At 37.3% G+C, this 20,007-nt stretch overlaps 1 protein-coding gene across 2 annotated transcripts in view; it reads right to left on the minus strand.

Moving 5' to 3' along the window:
* Positions 1–20,007, minus strand: part of TANC1 (tetratricopeptide repeat, ankyrin repeat and coiled-coil containing 1) — a 54,816-nt gene that overhangs the window by 15,548 nt on the left and 19,261 nt on the right. For both annotated transcript variants that reach the window (XM_030454543.1, XM_030454544.1), the window contains exons 3-12: positions 16,477–16,680; positions 13,185–13,286; positions 10,154–10,275; positions 9,005–9,194; positions 5,344–5,601; positions 4,460–4,585; positions 3,311–3,592; positions 2,461–2,612; positions 1,797–2,028; positions 371–537 (exon numbers count right to left, since the gene is read on the minus strand). In XM_030454543.1, the coding sequence (XP_030310403.1) occupies positions 371–537; positions 1,797–2,028; positions 2,461–2,612; positions 3,311–3,592; positions 4,460–4,585; positions 5,344–5,601; positions 9,005–9,194; positions 10,154–10,275; positions 13,185–13,286; positions 16,477–16,680 (1,835 nt within the window). The remainder of the gene's footprint in view (positions 1–370; positions 538–1,796; positions 2,029–2,460; positions 2,613–3,310; positions 3,593–4,459; positions 4,586–5,343; positions 5,602–9,004; positions 9,195–10,153; positions 10,276–13,184; positions 13,287–16,476; positions 16,681–20,007) is intronic.

Genomic DNA, 20,007 nt, shown 5'->3' on the forward strand with positions numbered 1-20,007 from the left:
TCAATGGCTTTGCAAATATTGTCCCCTAGTAACAGACAGAACAGTCTGTCTACATTGCATCATTTTTCATAGGAAGGTCTCAAATATTCTACAGACCAAGCTCAGCAAAGCAATTGAAGGGGGTGAGCTACAGAAATTACCACTTAAAAATTAAGGAAACAGAAAACAGTAACCAGAACTTGATCCTAAGGCCAGGGGAGGGGGGGTGTGGAGGGTGCAGAAGCAATGACCTATTAAGAAGCCATGATTTATTAACAAATATTACAAATTACAAGAGAAAATAATCTCCACATCACTACACCTTACAGTAACAATGTACCAGAAAGGCTCTTTTTTTGAGAATAAGAAAAAAATTAGAAGGTGTTTTTACCTGGAGGTTAGTTCTTACAGTCACAATGAGTTTCAGCCAGGGAGGGAATTTAAAGATTATCTTTGTGATAAATGAAGAAATTGTGTCACCATAATCAGGTTTATGAAATTCAGCATCATTTAAACCATCTATCAAAATTATGTAGTCTTCCTCGGGAATTTTCCGCTCTGAAATACGAAAGTATAGAAGGAAAGGATAAATTCTCTTACTAAATTATAAATTACAAATTTGTATCCCCAGATTTTGAACATCAAGACACAAAAAATGTATCTTTATAAACAGCAATACATCTTATGGCATTTAAGCATTATTTACAAAATCAAAAACAATGTAAGGAGACAAAAAACATTAATGATGTAAAATGGTAAAAACTGGAAGCAATTACTTTGAATAGTGTTTTTTACTTTGCTATTATAATGGATCTATTTCATAATTGATTTAATGAGTTAAAAGATTAAACAGTGCTGTTAACATAAGAGATGCATGGATATAGGAAGAAGGCATATGTAAGCTTATTTATACTATTAGTTAAAGCTGCTTATAATTATTAGCTGTTTACTTAAAACTTAGCTTGTACTGAACTCAAACGGAAAAATAAGTTTACCATTTGCAAAAATCATAAATGCATAGTTTTACACTTCTAGTTCTGAAAGAAAAAAAGGTTATTCTGCAACAGCTTTAGAAAAGAGTGATAATTTTGAGCACTTGTTAAGGATGAAAATCCCAGGGATAAACACAAGATCTGCCAATGGATTTCACAATAATTTTGTTGACTGTCAACAAAATTCTAGAAGTGCAAGCCATTTCTCATAGCTTGCACTATGCTATGACACATGCTCTGAACAGATACATGCTCTGTTAACACATAAACAAATTTCCTCCCCAATCCTGACATATCCCCAGTGCCTGCTAAAGCTGACACAAACAGTGAACATAACTGTTTTCAAGGAGCTTGCTAGTTTGTTTTTTTTTTAATATAAAAATCATGTTGTTACACACTTTTTTGAAAATTGCCATATCAATTTCAAAAGCAAGCCAGCAAAAAAATCCATTTTGAAGGTGTTTAGGCAGAGAAAATTATGGAAAAAAAAAAAAAAGTGTGACAAAACTTAAAAGCATCTGAAAACAAAACACATAAATGCAAATATACCAGCTCTAACTTCAAGATCAAAGTTATCCTTGAGGCTTCTGGCAAAAAAATAGATTTAAAGTTCCCATGATTTTATTAAATTTCATAGAATTTCAGTTAAAACATGAAAGAACCTATTACTGTTACAAACAACTACCACAATTAAGGAATCCCTTTCTCCAGGAATGTTCTGGTTTATTTATGTCTTCTAGATCCTGAAAATACATATTTTTTCTTTTTTTAACTCTTTTTATGAAGTTTAGGTTCAGTTTACAAGACGCTACCTACTTAACCTACCTTTCCTGAGGTTTGAAAGTGGTTCCAACACTCCCCTTCTAAAAGCTGCTGCTGGATCTTGGACACAAGATCTCAGGCTAAGCATGCTTTGTAAGTGAGGCTCTTTTATTAGGAGGTCTCTGTAGGCTGTCAGCTGAGGTGAACGACAAAGTAAAGCTGCAATACTGTGCACAAATTCTGGGACAAGACACGTGTATGTGTTGTCAGCTTGACAGTAGTGATAAGCAACGACCTGGAGAATTAAAATAAATTAAAAGTGTTACCCCTTCAGTACTGAGTTGGTTACTAGTCAGTCCAAGTACAATAAAGTGTTACTAAACTTCTCTTTCAACCACAAAATACTCTGCAGAGTAACTCAGAGTATTCTCAGAGTAACTATCCAACTCTTCAGCTGGTCTCAGATGACCTGTGTCAGAGAAAGGAAGTCAATGAAATACATTTTGACCTTGTAGGACATGAGAAGAGGAGAGAAAGGAAGAAAAGGCAGATAGCTGGTTTCACCAGTTATGACACCAACACATCTTCTGTAATGTGTCCAAGATAGCTGCCTGTTCTCCCACCAGTGATTACTGGCACATGCAGTGGGCTTTACAAGGCAGACTGTCTCCCTGCAGGTTAGAACTTTTCTAACATACTGAAAATCTATTAGTAGGTGAAAACTCACCTTTGAAGCAAGGTATCTCACAGAATCACTGGTTTGATTTTGGTATTCAGGGGTATCAGGAAAATTCAGAGTCTTCACTGCATTGGTACCACTTGCTGGAGGAGCAGATAGGGGTAACTGACTTAAAGGAATCTCCTGACAGGAGTCACCACCTGTTTTTAAAAACAACGTATATAAAAAAGACCAAACTTGCTGAAAGCAGATTGTTTTATAAGAAACCATCACAGAATGTTTTGACTACTAGAAAACTGAAGAACAGCATTACAAGAACCTTGCAACTAGCCCAATAAAAACAGGCACATATTTGCAACTTTACAATTTTAAAGCAATTCAACTGACTTTTATATCATAACTATAGAAATAAATGAAAACAGAACCATACTGACATGAAGCATTCCTTATAACAGAATCCTATGCATCCCAGCAGGAGACAGAACAGGTTTCTCCATAGCTTTATTTTTGCTATGGAGACAAGGACAAGACATGCTACTGCAAACCCTCTGGTACATGGTGGGGAAAAAGATGTCACTTCTTTCTTTGCAAGCTAATGGGAGAACAAGCTACTGCACCCACAATACCCATAGTGTTTAGGGTACACACTGCCTAACAGAAGGAAGAGTTCCACACACTACCCCCATTTTACTGCCTCTTTTGATGGGCTGAGCCCATGATGCATTGTGGGGAAGGTATCTGTCAAACAACACAATTTGAACAGTGTCTTCTCATCACTGGAGGAAACAAGTATTTCCTGGGGAGCTGACCATGCCTGACTACATTATGTAAAAAAGCAAACATTAAACTCTTGTTATCAGTACAATAACCCAAACAAGTATTCAGAAAAGGAACATACTTTTGGGCGATGAATTAGGGCTGTTTGAAGCTATTTGCCTCATGCGACTGCCATGGCAGCTCAGTGCCACCAGCCGTGAAATAATTGCAGTCTTCCCAAATCCCACATTTCCAGTGATGACTGCTCCCCTGTTCTCAGCTGGATCAGTATTCTTCAGTTTTAATTCAATTGCTTGAAACAGCCATCCTCTTCCAATAAACACCGAGTCTGTTGTTATGCTTGGCACTTCAAACAATAGTGGCTTCAGTAAAATGTCTTGAGGCTTATAGGGGATGAAACGAGCTGAGAAGAGGTGGCAGGGAAAGAAGTTTATTAGAAGAAACTGGACATGCAATCAAACAGCACAGTTTCAGAAGACCATTTCATCCAGTGACCTAATTAACGGTGTTCATAATCAGACTTCTCAGAGCTTTCTGTATGAAAACAAAGACTGATTTGCTCAGTTCACTTCACCTCCGTAATTCTATGCAAAAGAAATTCTAGAGGAGAGAAGCTACAAGTATAATTTGAGGATTTTTTTACAATTGGAGTTAAGTTAGTAAGATCCAGGATCCAAAAGTTTTCTTAAAAAGGCATTAATAATTCTATAAATGGTGAAGTTCCAAATATTTTTCAATGCAGAGAGAACAACAAACTGGTGAGCATCTCTGTATCAGGTCTTCAGGCTCATACAGACAGAGAAAAAGAAAAAATTACATAAAATATTATTTTTTAGTCTTTAAAAAAAACCAGCACCCATATTTTGAATGTAAAGTAAAAACTATTACTATCATTTTTCTGAACTTCTGCAGTCACAAGAAATGAAATGAAATTACATAGCACAGCAAAAAGTGCAGTCATGTTTGATTTATCTATACATTTTGCAAACACTTGACAAGACTTACAGAGAAAAGAGTAATTTGTGTATGTCTGCCCATGCACAGTTAGACTCTAACTAGAAACCATATATTCAATTTCTAAAGCACACCATTATGCAGAAAAGTGAAAGGAAGCATCTTATTTTCAGAGATGTTGAGTGATTGGTTAGGAGCACTCCAAAACAACACTGTGTGATGGGTGTGTTTACAAAGATCACAAAGCATTCACGCTGCAAAACAACTGAAGAACTGTATGACTGTGCCAGGACAGATGCAGTGTAGATACCTGTACCTTTACTCTCCTGCTGCACTCTTCCTCCAGCAGTGTTGTGCCAAGGCAAGCGAATTGAGGTGCGTAGAGGAGCATTTCTTTGTCCATCCAAATAACTCAGATCTTCCAGTTTGGTTGAACTTGTTGCTAGAGTATTAAAGGACTGAAGCTTATTCTTCTCTCAGTGTAAGTTACAAAGAACATTATCATTTATTATAGTCCTTTCCTTAACAAGTACTTTAGGATTTTCTGGTTTTTTAGACAATGGCAGGGGTTGAAGTCACTCATGCTACAACATTTACAAAGTGACGGAGATTTCATTTGATTTTTCCTCTTTCAGATGGCCCTCACATCTGCCTCCACTTAGCTCATGCTAATACAGTCTCCTTTTTTACTATGAAAACAACCACAACAGCCAGGTCAGAAGTGTCAGGAACAAGTTCAGATGTTACCACTAGCTGCAGTGTGAATGGGGTTTGCAGTGGGATGTTCAGGGTTAAAGTGCTCAGTACTAAGGTAGCACAAGTCCATCCTGAAAATAAAAGTCCAATCCAAATTTACTGTAATTTACAGAAATCCTGGATGCAATGGACGAACACTAAAGCCATAGAATGAAAGAATGTTAAGACTAAAAAAAGAGCCAGAGACTTAAAAGCCAACACTCCTGTTGATGTCATTTTGAAAATATGAGAGGCTGTGCAGAATTCCTCTGCATCAAATTCTGAGGGTCTGAATTGAGTTTGGTCACCTCAGAACAGAGACAGCTACGGCAGCAGCTTACTGTCATCTAGCCTCTAATTGGAGGCTACAATCTGACCCTTCTTGGAGGGCACAGTCACAGGATAAGAGGCAGCGAACACAGGGTGGAAAATGGGAAACTCACAATAGATTTAAAGGGACTTTACCTGCAACAGAGTTTGGACGAGGCATTATTAAAGAGCCAGAATTTTGAGCATAAGGAAGAGGGCCATCTGTTCTTGGTACTTCTTTTGGCAAATTCTCAGCAGACCCAATAACTTCCTCTTCTGCAACTGGTGAACAATTATCTGTTCTTCGATCATGACTAATCCCTTGATGTTTTCCAGCTCTGAGACTGCCATCCATGTTCCATTCCAAACTGGATCCACTACGATCATCATTTTCTGATGAACTTGTTATAGTTGCTGAAAAAGAGGAAAAAAAAACCAGCTAAAGAACACATCACAGACACACTTGTGTTAATATATATTATAATTTTCATACTCAAATGGCACTTTTGACCAGCAGTATTAAAGTATTTCTCTAAAAGAGGCAAACAACACAGTTTCTCAGAATGGCAAAACACCTGAGGAAGAGGGCAAAAAAATGTTCTGAAGAATCCAGATGTGTCTTAAGAAATACGTAGTTTGTGCTGAGGGGAAAAAGAAAAAAAAACAACCCAAGAATACTCACAACCACAAAAACATATATGACTTCAGATGAAGACTCTACTACTTCATTGAAACATGTCTCTACTTATAAAAATGAGAATTCACTAACACATCTTGCAAATTTTCAAACATGGAGACAATGAAAGCTCAGTAAGAAGTAAAAATTGCATCTCGGACAATAAAAAGAAAACCATCTTTTTGATAATTCACATTTCTGAAGACTAACATTTTACAAAAAGAGTTAAAAATTCAATTATTTGAAAGAACTTCACATAGTTCTTTCAAAGTTGGCTTTCCATCAAGTGCACTTGTGACAAAACATCATGCATACTGTGAAGCATATATAGTAAAAATTCAATGGTGTTTATAGATCTAGCTCATCTAAACTTGAAAGCTTAGCTACATTAGGGTGACAATCAGAGCCAGCAGAGTATACAAGTAAAATTTCAGGTTATATTGAACTACCTATTCAGGTTTTTAAAGTATTTCATCAAGATATGCTTTTTTTCCATACAACTTTCAGATGCTGCAAAATAATTAACAAAGAGCTAAACAGATCTTCACTTCAAAGGCAACAGAGACCACACAGGTGTTTTAGGATGCAGCATTAGAGAACAGCTTTCCACTGTGTTAGTGATTCACTGGATGAAAGCTAAAACTACAGTAACTGCATTATTTAGAGTGCTCCAAATATTCCAGATTGCTGGCTGAGGGTTACGGAGCATCTTTAGATCCTCATGATTGTGTCTAATCAAGGCCTCCTGCAATAGCTGAAAGTGTGAGGAATTTACACTCCTAAGACACACTTGAGAAAGGTTTTATAAAACTGTGGTAATGTGCTTGTACAAGAACACTTTGCAAATATATTCTGGGGTTTGTACGTCTAATAGTGAAATTACTCTTTCATTTAAAGCATTTTCAATACTTAAACTAAGCTCTTCCAAAATTACTGGAAAACAAACATTTATTAAAGGTTAAGCCATCACCCAATACATTGTGGAATAAAATATAACACTGAATGAAAAGGCATCGGGATTAAAAAAAAAAAATTAAAGCCAGTTTCAAGAATCGTGTCTATGTGACATATGGCTCCTTCCTAAGCTAACACTTTAAATGTCAAAGGTAAATATGTGGTGATTCTACACTCAGCTGAGCAAATCATTCAGTAAAGCATGCCAGTGTATTAGACTGGTATCAAAATGTGCCTTATCACTGGGAGGCCTCTACTCAGGAGAAGCACCAACCATTTCTCTTCCACACCAACTGCACTGCAGCCTCACTGGATGAGAAGGTGCTCGTGCAACTTTGCATTCTTCCAGCTCAGCCTCACATGCACATGAAAGTTAAGACCTAATGTTTAAATTTTCAAGAGCCTGTTTTATAAGAAACACCAATAATATGACATACATTGTAGAGGCAATAGAAAAAAAGCTTCTCAGGCATTCCATTTCCTTTCCACACAGCTTAGACTGCACTTCTGTGTGATAGGTTTATTTCATCTTTATGGTCATGTCAAACAATTCTATCTCCTCCTGAAGTATGAAATACTTAAAACCATGATTCTTCCTGGAGTGAAGCATAAGAGCATCAGGAAACCTTTGCTGCTCAAGATTTCCATATGGAAACAGTGGCAAATATCCAGAAAAGCTTACATTTTGGCCAGTAGCCCAGTCTTTTCTACTACTTAGCTCATTGCTGAAGATTAAAACCTGCCTCCACTACTATTATGTCAGACTCAACAGACACAAAGAAGAATTCAACTGCAGCAGTAAAACATTAGGAAACAAAAAGAAAGCTGAATCATAAGAAAAGAGAGAAATGGAGAAAAGACAAAGATTTCCCACCAGAGTCTGCTGGCCCAGAAAACACAGTGTAAGCAGAGATACAGTGGAAGCCCACATAAGTAGCATTGTGGCTGGATGAACTCTCTCAAAGACATTAGAAAACATATAGTTGTTAAACCTAATTAAAAATGCAGATTTATTAGTTTGAATGCACAAACACATGTGTGCATGTGCCTGTTCAGAGAACAGAAACACAACCAATTTGCCAGAGGTGCCTCTTCTTTCCACTCTTGGTTTCCTGTCTTTATAGGTGTAAGAGGTGCTGCCATGGGTTTGCAAAGGGGTGTTCAAACTTTCTCTGAATTTGAGACATGAGCGACAGCTTTGCAGAGTGTGCCAGATGATTTTCATGCAGTCCAATGATCATGAACCATATACACTTTACTGAAGGAGATACAAGAGTTCCCCCCCAACTCTACTATCTTCTATTGTTTTTTTCCCCCCCTTGCACTCACACTCATATACTCCACAACTCCACCATACTCTCTTCTTGTATAATAAAGGACTTATTTTCATGTTTCACCTGTTTTTGAAACTTCTTTTTTTCCATTAGTTCAATAAGCAACTTCTAACACTGGGTTAAAAAAAAATCTTCATTTAAAAATATTAGTTTTACAAGGTTGTACAATGGATGAGGTAATTGTCATGCCAGTATACTATTTTAACCAAACATGAGGCTTGTTCTGAACTCATTTTGAACACGGAAACACAGAATATTTCAAGCTTGCAAAGCATGGTAGTAGGTTTGTGTCAGTATCTATTTGCTCACTTGGAAGAAGGAAAGCTCTTTGGTAAAAGACTCCTCACAGGGGATACACATATGGCCTCAGTACAGTTATGTATTCAATAGATGATCACACAATTTTCAGCTCTTACATGATGCCCTATTTTAACTTCAATTTCACTCCAAACACTCAAAATTTTGCTTTTTAAAACTGTTTGATATAGGTTATTCTCATGGGGAAGCAGCACTGATTACTTTTTCCTCAGTTGGGAATTAAACCAGCTTCAGGCTGTGTGCTGTGCTGCACCACTACAAAACACATTGTAGGTAATGGAAAAGGAAAAAGTTAGAAGAAAATAAGAAATAGACTGAAACTGAGGAAATTAACTGCATCAGGAAAACAAAAGATGAGAAATGCACACCTAACAACAGCAACTGTTATAGCCATTTCAATCTTTCAGGTGCACAGGATTTGAAACAGGACCCATGGACATAAAACCAAACACAATGACATGAAGCACCTACTCAGACCTGTACTATAAAGTGATGGTTAATTTCTATTATTTGCATTACCAGTTAAGATGCTTACCTATAATTCCACTGTCCTTGCTCTCCAGGGTGGAGCTGGGGCTGCTAATGGTTCCACAGGGACTACCTTTGTTAGCTGCTGTCTTGCCAACGCCACTGTTTAGAGTTGAGCAGGGACTGTCGGTGCTCGGTGACGTGGTGCTGCTTGTCAGGGTGGAACATGGACTCACTCCTTGACTGGCTACAGTACACTGCAGTGTGCAGACAAAATGAACAGTAATTGCACAGGAGGTAGTACAGTACTGTGCTGAGAATCAGAAAAAGTAGAAAATGAACACAGTAAAGAGCCCAGTTTTCAAGTAAAAACTTCATGAAGCAGAAGCTTTATCTTGACTGGGAACCATAATAACATGATTTCAGACTATTCGTAGAAAGAAACTTATAAAGGAAAAGGGGAATTCAGAAGAGCTGCAGTGAGGCAGATTTCTTCTCTAGTAAATATTTTGCCAATAATAATGCACATCCCTCCCCATTTACTCTTTGGGTTAAAACCAGTAGAAGTGCAGTCTTACTCCTATTTCACTATCAATGAAACCCAAACTGATGAACCAAAATTTATGATGTCGGGGACTAAAAACCAAGAGAGAGGAAGGAGAGCAGAGGCAGACTGCTAGCTGCTGTGCAGTTTTGGTTAGCAGGTGAGTTTCAAATACATAGCAGCCAGCTGCTTCCCCACAATTCCTCTGCCCCCAGATGCCAGACAGTCAAACAGAAAGGAACTTCTCAGGAAAAAACGAACACAAATGCCCTAAAAGCATGTTGGTATTGTAACAAACCACTGACATTTTCCATTCTCATAAATCACTGTGAACAGAAGGAAAAAAAAAGTACCTCCTAAATACTAAAATAAGGCTTAGAGAAGCCTGGAAGCTATTCACATTCATAGCAGATTAGATTTAACTTCCGGAAATTATGAGGAGTCTATTTTTAAAATTTTTTATTCTTTAAGAATGCAAGATTAACTCACAATATCAAAACAAACAAAACCCCAAACACTAGTTATAACTAATTTACAATTCTATTACAACGTGTGTATTAAAGTGGATTGCTTTTGGTATGTATCAAGTAACTGTAACTTGCAAACAGACGAAATAACATTAGTGGTCTCAGAAATAGGATGAACATTAAGTATAATTTTATATTATCCTACCATGACTTCATTTTTGTCTTCCATATGAGCAGAAGTTGGAATCCCTTCTCCCAGTAAAAAACCCAGTCTTGTCATCAATTCTTGTGCTGCAGGAGAACAGCTTGAGTCTTTATCAGGCTTTGCTTTGGAGTGGGGGGGAAAAAAGTTGGTGAAGATTAGAGTCTTCAATTTATAAACTGTTACAAGAGGTAAAAAAGTACAATCAAACCTAAACAGTAGTTCTTTTGTCAGCAACATATCTAACAGGAAAACTAATGCCATTTAAACTGTTTGTCCATTAGACTTTAAACTGTTAGTGAATCTTGGATCTTCTGCGTATCTGCACAAATCTCAGGAAGAAGAAAACCACCCTGACATTTAAAAAAGAAGTAGTTAAGTGCAACCAGTTTGTCCTGTGATGAGGAATGTGATTATTCTGCTAACCACTGCATTAAGCTCAGTGCTTTCAAACCTCAGTGGCAGACTGAAATTTTGTTCCAGTAATTTTTTATTATTTTTTTTTAGTGTTAAAAACCTGAAAACTGGAGGTTAATAACACAGATGTTTTGTAACCTCATGGCTAACACTACAACTAATACCTTACTTTTTTGTTGTGCTTGCTACACAAAGGACGTGACACCAGTTCCAAGCTTTTCTCGTTGAAAAAATCTTTAATTTTATCAATACAGTGCTTTAAAATATCTTCTGGTGTCAAACAGACAATGAGACAAGGTTCAACATGAGGTAATCTCCAACCAAAACAGCCATTACACATCTCCTTGGGGAAAACACCTACAGTTTATACAATCTCACAAACCAGCACCTCCTGACCTTTTCTTTCTTTGATGCCAGCAGCTTGGTATTGCCTACCAACCTGTAATCCTCTTCCCTAACAGAAACATTTATTCAGCATTTATTTGTTTTGTCCATGAAAAAAAAGAGTATAGGTAGGCCTGTCTCATCCTTCAGCATACACAGTCAATTAAGGAGCATCAATTAACCATTCTGAGAACTAGCTCACAGCAGAATCCTCAGATCCTATAGAACTGCAGTAGCTACAACCTGACTCTGCAAGGAGGGGAAAAGCCAGAAGCACCAGGTGCCTCTGGAAGGGGGAAGAAGGCAGAGAGGTTTAGGTGTATGGATTTACTGGTGAACTTTAAAAGAGAACAGACAAGCCTCTTGGCTGCACGTCCACCTCCTACACCACAAGAAGCAGGGCAGGGACTGAACTGCCCCTTTTCCTTTGCTCTTTCCTTCATGGTTTCAGTAGGCCACACCAGTGTCAGGGCAGTGCTTACTCTTCATGAGCAGTATGGTATCTGACCACGTAAGACAGAGCTGACATTCAGTGGTATTTGCAATAAGCAGCACATTTTCCCCCAAGCTGCAGATTGTAAGAAAAACACAGCAAATAGTGATTGCAACTGAACAGCTTGACCTGTAAGCATTACTTCAACAATGTTTTGATTTTATGAGTGACATAAATCCCATGGTTTGCAAACACGAGTAGTTTACTAGTCAATCTTTACTTCAATCTTTACTTCATTCCAGCTCAATAACTACTTGAAAGAATTTATTCCTTAATTTTGTGGACAGCTTAAGATTTTGCTCTGGAAAACTGATTATCTGGTTCTCACTGAATCCAAAAGGGAAGATGTCTATGAAATGGTATCTTTTTTGAAAGCAGACAGCAAAACTTCTAGTATTTCAGAATATTTTGCAAATTGTCAAGTCTTAGAATATTTGACTGGAAAATATATTTTCTCTGTAAAATTGTCCTTTTGAGGATTATGATTAATCTTTAAAACTATAGTCCTGGAAATTGCAGAGTTTGTGGAATCAACATCTTCATTCTTCTATCAAGCATAAAAAAAAACTTTTATCATTCTATTTAAATTTTAATCTTTGACTATTCTGAGTAGATGTTAGGCAGAGTACCAAATCCAGATATAAAAGCAACAGTCTAATAAAAGCCAAGAGCCTAAGATGTCCAACCCAGAAACAACTATTTAATCCTTGAACACCAGAGTTTGAGTTTGACCTTCCACAGTCTCATTGTCTGGAGTACAACTCTGTGAAGAGGAAGATCCTCTAGAGGTGGCCACACTTAGATTAAGGAGATGAGGACTATATGTTCTCCCAGTCAGACATAAAACTTTAATCCTAGCACTAAGATTAATTGACTTGACATTAGAAGTATTTTCCAACCTCAGTGATTCGATGATAATAATATTAATAGTAATGATTCTACAGATGCACAAGAGGGACCAAAGTAACTGTAACATATCAAATAAGGCATGCAGAACAAGACAGTAAAACAATTACAATTAGTTCTGATTTCTCAAGTATTTAAATAAGGGACTTTAAAAAGAAAACATTGGCTTTTAAAACCATTTTCCTTTAAAATTGAAGCAGAAGGAAAACAAAAAAATAGTTTAGCTAGAACCTCATTAGTTACATACAATTAATTTAATGAGGTTCAGCTGAAATATTACTTAGAAAACACAGTGCACAGGAAATACATGTTGCAGTGACTATAGTCATATACCAACATATGGGTCATTCTGCTTTGACCATGACATTCACTATCAATGCCACACTCTTATGCACTGGTCAAATTACTGAACATGAAACTTTGCAATAGTACAAATTAACTCCAGGGACGTAGCTTTTCCCAGCTTTGCCAACACAGGAGTCTACTGTTCTTGCCATCTTATTTAGCAAGCTTTCACAAAATTTCTAAAATGAAGCATTGTACCCAGTGCAGAGCCACACACTTCGAATCAATTCACATTAAAAACAAGTTCAGAAAAAATCTAGCTGGCATGTGTAGCAATGAACAACACTCAGACATCATTTTCCTACAGTACACACACAGCTCCAAGAATTGAGAGTTACAACAATAGTGGCAACTATCTCCCCCCTACCAAAAGCATGTCAAATCTGCAAAACATTCTTACAAATACAGAGTCAGATTTCCTTATTATGCAGGCTCTGTCAGAAATGAACAGCTGTTGTACCAATAAGGTATCACTGAACAGACTCCTACCATTTTGACAGGGTTCTCCTTGCTCTGATCCTTTCCTCAGCGGCAGAGCTGCCTCACCTGGTACTCGAGGACTCTCCACATACTTGGGCTTCCTGACTGGACCTGCAGTAGGAATGAGCTGAGTGTATCTGATTTTTTCCAGATAGACTGCAAGTTTCATATGTACCAAAAAAGTAGAGTAATTACTGCTTACATGCACATCTGCTACTGTAAAGACTAGTGAGCTGCTGCACTTCCACTGAGAAAGAAACACTCTCTTTGGGCTTTTTGGAATGCAAAGACTGCTGGAAAACAAAATGCGTCTGCTTGCTCTGAAAAACCTGAAGAAGTTTCCTGTGTATTTAAAGTGATTTGACTTTTTCATGTCCAAACTCAGACAGCTTTCAACGGGCCTCCTTGGTTTGAGCTTTTATTTTCCATTGTAACAGGAAGATAATTTTGTTATCAGCTTCTCTAAAGCTAGGAAAAAAGACTACGTGCACTGAGCTTGACACACTAAATAATTCAAACCCAAGAAGTTTTATATTACAGTGCACTTTCTCCAAATACTGACATGTGTCCTGATCACAAGGAATGGTGAGGATGAATTTAAAAAAAAACAACAAAAGAAAACATTAGTGTCTACTAATGATTTCTGGTTTCATTAAACTGCAGTTTTCCTAGTTCACACACAAACTAAGTTCCAAAATACCAGCTTCAGTACTAAGAACTGTGTATTCACAAACACATACACACACACTTTTCATAAATTAAACTGATTCACTCTTTGGTATCACTTTTACCTTCATGCTCTGTTTTCAGGCAGTTCACGTTTCTGTTCTTTGCTAACTATGGTTTAGTAGCAACCATAGGAAATGTTAACTACACAACTCATCTAACAGATGGGGAACACTGCTCTAAAGGTTTACCAATTATAACGGTACTATTGAATCATTAAATATCTGCTTACGATATGAACACAGGGCTCATCAGCCCTCAGTATGTGATGTGTAAGCTACACACTGCAGACACCACCAGCCAGTGGGCTGGCTCACCTCCTCACTTCCAGCATGTAACTTGGGACTGAACTTCAGGTTTCCAACTTTCCCTCCTTTTTCTGCAGTCTCCCTCACTAAGAAAGTAAACCCTGAACAGAAAGCACTGGACAGAGACTGCTGGGCTGATGCTAACACATGCCACAACACCCTTGATACAGTGGGGTCTGTGTCTTCAATTTGGGACTTCAAACAGCATCCCTCTACGTACCTCAAAATTTAAGGGCATGGCCTGCTACACCAGATGCCTAGAGACACCATCACACCCTGCTACACCAGATGCCTAGAGACACCATCACACCCTGCTACACCAGGTGCCTAGAGACACCATCACACCCTGCTACACCAGATGCCTAGAGACACCATCACACCCTGCTACACCAGGTGCCTAGAGACACCATCACACCCTGCTACACCAGATGCCTAGAGACACCATCACACCCTGCTACACCAGGGGCCTAGAGACACCATCACACCCTGCTACACCAGGAGCCTACAGGTACATCAGGCCCCAGGTAGGGTCTGGCTCTATGAGGACTCACCTCATCTTGCAGACTTCTGCCTAGAAGTGGAATATGGAAATATGCTGATAAAAGAAACCTAGAGACAATGAAACAGTAATATTTTCTAAGAGACAGTTCAGTTACCAACTGTCACCAGAGGGTGCTCTTTCAACACTACTGCATAGCAAAAATGAGGGGCACTGGTCCTGGTGAAAGTTGAAAATACTTTCCTTTGAAACCAGAATCACATTCTTTAAGAACACAATAATCCAAATCTGTCATCTGAAGCAGAAGTATAATTAGATGTGCCTAATTAGAAAAGCAACCATTTTGAAAGACCCAGAACAATTTGTAGCAGTCACATAAAATAGGTCAGAATGGAAATATCTCCAGGATGTATTTTTAACACATTTTAAACTGTGGTGGAAACCCTATACTGAATTTTTCTCCAATGGGGAAGTGACTTGCAGTGCTTGCAAACCTGATACACAACACTGCAATCACTAGGGAAACTCCTGCTAAGTTTATTTTCATGCACTAATCTAAAACAGGACATGTGAATTAATCCATAGATGAAAAAAGACCCATTTATGTGTGAACTGTATCTGCACTATGGAAGCCCTTTCCCAAAAGCATGAGATGGCTGATCTGATGAAAGGGTCATCTGGGATAGTATTTTATGAGCAGCAAATAGCAGAGAAGAATGTAAATTATGGAAAACATACTTCCTCGGTATACTTTTCCTGACTTCTATTAAAAGGCTTTTCCTTTCTTCAGTAAGAAGGAAATTTTGAGCCAATCTAGGGCTCAAAAGTTTTACATGAACTGTAAAAAGCAGCCTCAAACTATAACATGAAGTGAGATTACTATTTTTTTTTAAATTAAAAAAATTCATTGAATTAAAAAAAATCCTGATAGAACTTAAGCCAATAATACTTTTTCCTAATTGTATTTGCTATCCTGTGGCAACTCCTTGAGAAACATTTTTTATTTAATTTTATGCCAAATAGGTCATTAACCAAAACATTTCTCGATGCTGACAAAGAACAACTTTTTACATTCTTTGTTGCTAGACCTTATAAACTTTACAACAAAGAACCTCAAAATTGCTGATTGTCTCCACAAGTCATAGGAACACAGACAATTTCACTTGACACTCAAGTTCTGACCTGAATGAACCAAAGTGATGCTGGTGTGTTGGAATGATTTATATGAACAGAATGCTGATAAAAAGGGAACCAGAGGGAGCACCTTATTTAGCAAAGCTCACACATAAGTATGTGGTCACTGTTAAAGACATATCCGCTGAAAATTAACAAATTGTCACAACTTCAGTTGCAATTTATCTACTAATACAATTTCTGCTAGTAGATACAAGCAAAATAAATGAACTGCAGGAGCCACAGACAATATTCACTCTTACATAGTCACTAACATGAATAAACAAAAGTTTGCAGCTGTCTTGTACTTAACTGATATACCAGTCATGAATAACAACATGCTAAACATATTCAGACATCTCTCTATACCCATTTGCAATACCAATTAGAATAATTCTTTGTCATATTAAATAATATATTCTATTTTATCAACTAATACCTTTTTTCCCTGGGAACATGCAAAAAGCATTCACTGATCTTGCTCTTATTGCAAAGGATTACTATGATTTGACTGTGTCATTTTTATATAAAAGTGTATCAAAAAACAGTGCTAAAGTGCTATGAAGGTTTTAGTTGCTCATCAGTTTCATTTTACCTGGAGACTTTTTGTTTGATCTTGACTGCATCAAATAGGACTGGCGTGGCAGCAGAGGTGAAGATGGCAGTGACATTGAGACTCCTTTAGCCAAGTTCATTCTATAAGTGTCCTCAGGGCCTGGCTGATTGCCAATGGGAAAATCTGCATTGTGGCCAGATGTGGCCATAACCTGAAAGGCATTCTCTGGGCAGGAGTCACCTGCTAAAAATAAGATTTTGTCATCCGTTACATGATATGCCAAAATAAAAAGGATAGATATGTATTGAAATGCAATTATTTAACACAGGAAAACACATTTGCCTGCAAGCATTCAGCGTGATTCATCTTAGTGTGCACCCTCCACTGCAGAATCCAGATAACCAGAAAAATTTAAATACAAGACTAAGGGAGACCAGAAGAAAGATTGTACTTTCAAGAAAGTTAAGTAATTTTCAGATTTCATCCTAAAGAGATAAAACCAAGTTTCCTACAAAGGTAAATGCATTTTTACAGCTGAAAAGGTTTTTCAGTATCACTGTGATATCCAGACAGTCCAGACCCTCTGAAAATACCATTTACAGAACTAGTTAAAGAAGGAATTTAATGGTGTTGTCCCTCACACTCAATTAAAAGGTGGATCACTGAAGGGTACACTCACAGATGGCCAAGCTAAGCTCTATTTTTCTGTTTTGAAACTGAGAGATTCAGTACGTGCAATGTCACGGAAACAGTGATTTATTTTATTATTTTTTTTTAAATCTACGGAAAAAACAAGCTGTTGGTTCACAGCACACTAGTGGCACATCAAGTCACTGAAATACTGTCATAACAGACAAACCTCTTGCTAGTGCAGGAAGTGCAATTTCAGCTAAATGAAGAATGTATTTTCAAAAGAAAGACAAATATGTTGTTTAGAGAAATTACTCACACAGTGGAAATATATGTTGCTAAAACTTTTCTAGGGACAGGGCACAAAGAGAGCAGAAAAGCTAATTACAGCATTTTGTTTATATCTAAATTAGGGTATTGCTCAACTACTATTGAATCTGAGTTGTCATGACCAAAGATAAAAAACAGCAAAACAAAACTGATACAAAGAGAATGCTAGAACATTTTTCAGATAGATCCAGATGCAACAAGTAACATGTACAAGAAACCAAAGCACAAGAAGAAGCAAAAACAAAAGTTGTTTCTCTTCTAATGTGACTCCCTCATACCAGGTTTATTTTCTTACAGTAAGGACACACTTCAGACAAATGTGGATCTACAAGATCAGCATTTCTTGTTCATTCTGTTGTCAATCAATGTTGCCTTCAATTCCTAATTGCTGTTCTCCTGCCACATTGCACTACAGACAGCACTAACCACATAGAAGGAACTTCCACACTGTCAGAAGGAAAGCAACAAACCTAGCCCTTGAGAAAAGTAAAGATATTTTTGTCAATTTAACTACTGCTCTCCTTCAGAATTATGCACAGAAGAAAACACAACATGCCTGGATGTTAGTCTAATTCCCCACTTCCAAAGGTGAGTGTATTTAAGATTGTTTGGGCTTTTTTCTAGCCATACTTTTTTCCTCACAAGAACCACCTAAGTCTCTGAATCTATCCTCTATATTTATTTTATCCTAATCCTACATCTTCTATTTTGTATAAATTGGGCTGGTGACCAAACTTGCACATTTCATTCAACTTACAGCAAAATACCTGCAAGCTACTTGGATCTACATTTATGACAAGAAACACCCAAATTTAACAAGCTTGTGGAATCCACAAGGTCATACATTATGCTCTCCATATAACAACCTGAAACTAGGGAAATAATACTAGAAAAATGCATGACTAATAGCTGTAAAAATATTATTTGTTACAATGCCCAAATATAACCAGATGCCACACCCTGATACACACAGAAAACCAAGTTACTTGTTACTAACTTAAATGATAATAGTTTCAAATCTTTTAGCAACCAGAGCACCACTTTTGCATTACATTTCTTGGTATCTACCCCAGTGTAAAACAGACAAACATCAGTTCTGCAATAGGAAGAAGATGACCTCTCCCAAGTTTTAACAATGCCTAACTAAAACATAGGGAAAGGTCTTGTGAAATCCCACTTTTTTATTTTTAAAACCTCTGAGTTGTACATTTGCCACTGCCAAGTAGCTTCTGGACACAAAAATTTCATAAGCATCAATCAACACCACAATTCTCATTCAGTGGTCAACATAACCATGGAAACAACTTAATAGCTTTTAAAAACACAGACAACAAGCTTCGAGAATGGAAATCAAATCCCAGTTTAGTTGCACCTGGGGATGCAACTGAAAGGCATAATCTGATAACAAACAACTTTCTTTTCCCTAAGATAAAAAAGGTACAAGGATGGCTGACTAAAGTAATGATTTTATAGAGCCTAATATTCTAAAAGAGAACTTAAGATTAAACTAATCCTTCTATTGAATAGAGAGGATAACTAAAATGAAAACCTTTACAGTGTATACGTCAGTATTAAGCATAATGAAATACATCTCAGTCTTGTTAATTTGCTTAGAAACCAGAAGAATCATAGAATGGTTTGTGAGCAATCCTAACTACTTTACCAAAATGTGTGTAAAGTGGAGCTTGGTGCAGATGTTGGAATTCAGATTCTTTTACAATGAAGAAACAGGACCGCAACCTTCAAAACAGTGAGAGCTGAAACAATGAAAATGCAAACTCCTTCAGACTGAGTATTGACAACAACTGCAGAACTGGTGATATTCCACAGGCTTCTCTCAGTTTCTGAGCTTGGTGACTGTCTTTTTTTCTCCCTTAACTTGCCTACTACAGTGAAACAAAATACTCTCAACTCACTTGAAAAAATACATCTGATATAAAATGTGCTAAAGCAGAAGAAATCTTTAGTTCTGCTAAAGATTTATTTTTTTTTAAAAAAAAAGCAATGCTAATACTGCAGGAGAAGGCAATTCTAGGAGGACAGAAGGAGTCAAGTGACCCAGTCTTTCCAGTTAGCATAAGGTACTCACACCACCGCCAACACTTAACAGGAGTTAGAAGAAAAAATCATTGTCACTGAAGTAGCTTGTCTTCTGGGATTAGAGAACAGGGTTCTGACAGGTAAAATACATCTATTAAGGAAGATCAGCATCTTATTATTTTACTCTTGAGACTAAGGAGAGACCGGAAAATGGGAAGAAACTAGCCTAGAAAAGGAAGAAAACTGATTACAGGCTGCATAACAAAAGCAATGAAGTGCACCGAGTGAGAGACAAACCAAGTAACAGTTAGAGAATACAAGGTCCAAATGGACAATCTTTGCCAACTATGCTTGTACACGACATTATTTACTCACTTTCTGGCATTTATTTCTGAAATCTGCATTACTTTTTTCAGTATACGAAATATTGATGCTCTCTAGTAGTGCTTACTTAAAAAAATAACTAAATTTTAAAGAAACCTGTGATTAACAGAGGTCATTAGGACCACTGAAGTAGTTTCTATTTAAGCGTTCCAAGGATCTTTTCTTTGTTTGTTTATGTGTACATGG

Source organism: Calypte anna, chromosome 7, assembly GCF_003957555.1.
Source record: "Calypte anna isolate BGI_N300 chromosome 7, bCalAnn1_v1.p, whole genome shotgun sequence".
In the NCBI taxonomy this organism is placed as follows: Eukaryota; Metazoa; Chordata; class Aves; order Apodiformes; family Trochilidae; genus Calypte; species Calypte anna.